Source organism: Fragaria vesca, linkage group LG6 (genome assembly GCF_000184155.1).
Source record: "Fragaria vesca subsp. vesca linkage group LG6, FraVesHawaii_1.0, whole genome shotgun sequence".
Lineage (NCBI taxonomy): Eukaryota > Viridiplantae > Streptophyta > Magnoliopsida > Rosales > Rosaceae > Fragaria > Fragaria vesca.
The window spans coordinates 21,412,572-21,416,129 of NC_020496.1; the positions used below are offsets into that span (position 1 = coordinate 21,412,572).

General features: G+C 43.8%; 1 protein-coding gene across 1 annotated transcript; it reads right to left on the reverse strand.

The window, feature by feature from the left end:
- Positions 1-1,608: 1,608 nt before the first annotated feature.
- Positions 1,609-3,284, reverse strand: LOC101311688 (aspartic proteinase nepenthesin-2-like). The gene has a single exon (XM_004303455.1). The coding sequence runs from the start codon at positions 3,282-3,284 to the stop codon at positions 1,908-1,910; it is 1,377 nt and encodes a 458-aa protein (XP_004303503.1). The 3' UTR covers positions 1,609-1,907.
- Between the last annotated feature and the right edge of the window lie 274 nt (positions 3,285-3,558).

The following is a 3,558-nucleotide window of genomic DNA, read 5'->3' on the forward strand; positions in this document are numbered from 1 at the left end:
TGTAGGCTTGTAATGTCAACAGAAACAAGAATTCACAATTTAGGGTGGATAATTTCAAAATTTTGTAACATTAGTAGGTTGCGGTCTGCTATACTTACATAATCTCTTAAAAAAAACAAAGATACAGGATCATGATATTATGCAATAGAAAATGTAGTTGAGATGAAAATGAAGCGATTTTCAAGGTTTCTCTTCTTCAATTTCAATTCACGCCATACGCATAAATTTTTCAACTCTTTACACCATATATACTAGCATCTTTAGAGATAAAAAAAACCCTCATAATATCTCTTCTTCTGTTCATGGTCAACTTTAGTCGATTACATGTGAATTTTCACAGTTGTGAATTTGATGGTTCATCATCATCATCATCATCATATATAAAAATATATATATATAGCCCTTCTTAGCTGCGGACGTCCGCACCGAAGTTTTCGATGCGGATTTTTATTTTTGCACCACTTTATATATTCAGTTCTTCGGTGCAGATTTCTATTTTTGCATCACTCTATATATGCAAACTGAATAATTGAATATAGTTACAACTCTGACCTACATATTCAGCACAACACCAACAAAAAGTGCTGAAAGCCCCCCTTCCCCAACTGCAAAAGAAATGCATTTGCCGAGGAAACGTCCAAGCATGTCCTAGTTGTCTAGCTGAGCTATTATTTGGAATCCCAGCTCAAATTATGTTAAATCAACTTCATGACAGCCTTAGCAGACACTCATGAGTCGAGACTAGTCTTTAGAGTTTTTATTGATTTAAGTTGTGTGGAATTTACTAGTTTAAGCTTAATTTTGATGCTATGCGAGTGGTCAAATTTTTTTTTTATTAAATACATAATTAATGTGTTAAAATGCTATAAGTCGAACTCACTACCTCTCACTTATAAGAAAAAGACTTGTGTCACTAGATCAAACGATACTGGGCATGCGATTGGTAATTGTTAGTGTGATGTTTGTTCGTTGTAGTTCTATTATGTTGATTTGTTGTTGTTGTACGTTGAAGTTAACTTCTATGTTGAAAATGTACAAAAATACTATAAGTCGAACTCACGACCTCTCATTTATAAGGAAAAACTTGTGTCACTAGACCAAAAGGATGCTGGGCATGCGATTGGTAATTGTTAGTGTGATGTTTGTTCGTTGTAGTTGTATTATGTTGATTTAGTTGTTGTTGTATGTTGAAGTTAACATCTATGCTGAAAAAGTTTATCCAACGTGTTGATTTGATACAAAAAAGAATGTAAATTGATCCTATATACCCGTTACCCACCAAGATTAGGTAACACTGATTGTTAATAATAAGATTTGAATAAATTTAATGCTAGCTAGCTAGGTAGCCGTTTTAATGAATTGGTAGCAGTTATATGAGTAACATTTTTAATTGCTCGAATATATAAGATAACATAGATTATAAGAGTCGGGACCAAAGGGCAGCAAGCAACACCCTTTTCCGGAGGTCAAGATATGTAATACTAAATTGCTTATTATTTCTAATTTGACATATATTCTTGATTTAAAGGTTTTCATTGTTAACATAGTCGATTTATATTGTGGATGTAATCATATATAAAGTACTAAAAGTTTAGGATTTGACTTATAAGTTCAATATTTGACTTACGATGTGAGGCTTTACAACGGTTAAATTTTTTGTTAAGTGGTCACCATAACACTCATAAATCCTCGCTTCCACCATCATAGAATACATATGGTGCAAATCTTATTTTCAGCTTTTCATGCGTCCAGATACCTTCAACCCTATGTTATTAACTTATCCAAGAACAAAAAGCGAAAAATTCCTCTTGTTTTGTGATAAATCATCACAAATTTAAAAGTTATTATCTTAACTATGATCTAGTCAACCAGTAAAAAAAAATATAACCCCGGGCTCTAGCTCTCTTTCACTTTTTACAGCTCTGCTTCTTAAACCCGAACCTCTCCCGCTCCAAATCGTACTCAACGTAAAAATTCTGCTGCTGGAAATTCCCCAATATCACCGCGGGCCCAGCCGCCACTCCGGGCCCCGCCACCCCGTCCGTGACGATGGTCAAGCACACAACGCCGTCGCTCGTGACCAAAGCGAAGTAATTGTTCAACGGCATTGCCATCTTGGCACCGCCCTTGAACTGGAACACCAGCTCCGGGAAGTCCACCTTCTCCTCCTTGGAAATATCAAAGCACGGCTTCAACCCGGTCCGGTTCTCTATGTCCCCGGCCCGCGTGTACTTCTCCATCTGCGTCGCAAACGCCTCCGCCACCGCCTCGAACACCGGCCTCTCCATGAACGTGAACGTCGACCCGGAATCCACAATTGTGCCGCCATTGTCGTCCTCGCCCGGGACTAAGTACTTGTACGGAATCTTGACGTGTTTTTTGCCGACGATGACTTTGCGGAGGGCGAGGTAGTAGTACTCGCGGTAGGCGGTGTTGGCGGCGCCCGGGTTTTTCTGGAAAGGAGTGTAGCTGATGTCATGATTGTCATCAATTTCGTCACCGTCGGAGGTGGAGCCGCTGTAGAGAACAAGGTCGCTGCTTACGGGGGTGTCGTCGAATCTGTGGGAGACCAGGCAGTAGGAGAATTTGGAGAGGCCCATTTGGACGGGGAGAGACTGGGGCCCGCGTCCGAAGCCGGCCATTCCGGCTGGTTGACGGATGGAGAGGAAAGAGCAGCCGACGAGGAAATCAGGGACGGTTTTGTCAGGGAAGTCGAGGGACTCGGAGAGCAAAACGCCGGCGGTGGTGCCGGAGCCGTACTGGATGACGTACGAGGGGCAGGCCTGGGAGGAGTTTGGGCATTTGGTATTGACTTCCGGGCCGAAAATCCAGGCGCATTTGGGGTTTTTGCAGCCGAGGAGTCGGGCGGAGGAGGAGAGCTTGGGGATGAAGGCGGGGATGGTGGAGGGGTCGATGTTGGGGAAGGAGCAGCGGGAGCAGAGGTAGCGAGAGGTGCAGGGGAACCAGACGAGGCTGCTGCCGGTGTCCATGACGAAGGTGGAGATCTGGGGTGGAGTGCCGAAGCTGAGGGAGATGGAGTAGCCGCCGTAGCTGCGGGGGTAGAGGGGGACTTTGGTGGCGGAGGAGTTGTGTTTGGGGCGTTTGAGGTGGTGGGCGCGGGAGAGTGAGGCGGAGGAGAGGAGGTTGAGGGTCTGGATTGGATCTGAGGATGAGGGGTGTTTCGCGAGTGGGGAGAGAGGGAGTGTGAGCTTGGATGAGAATGCGAGGAGGAAAAGGGAGGAGAGGGAAATGAGAAAGAGGAGGAGGGGATTGGGAGTCGCCATGGAGTTGTGAGGGGTCTGAGGGAGGAGGAGGATGAAGAAGAATAATAAGAGGAGGAGGAAAAGATGGTGGTGGGTTTCCTTCAGAGTGGTGTAAGCTATAGAGCAGCTTCTTTATCACTGAAGAAGAAAATGCCACAGGAGGATTAGGAGAATCAAGTTCGAGTTGGGCAACATATCTGCCCTTTCTTTTGGGTAAATTTACAGGGGATGCCACTAATCCTCTAGTTGAGGAGTGGTTTTACAGTCAGAACCCTACATTAGTTTCAAGCTCAAC

Excerpts from the sequence above, each read along its gene's own strand:
- LOC101311688 (XM_004303455.1), bottom strand. The coding sequence starts at position 3,284 with ATGGCGACTCCCAATCCCCTCCTCCTCTTTCTCATTTCCCTCTCCTCC.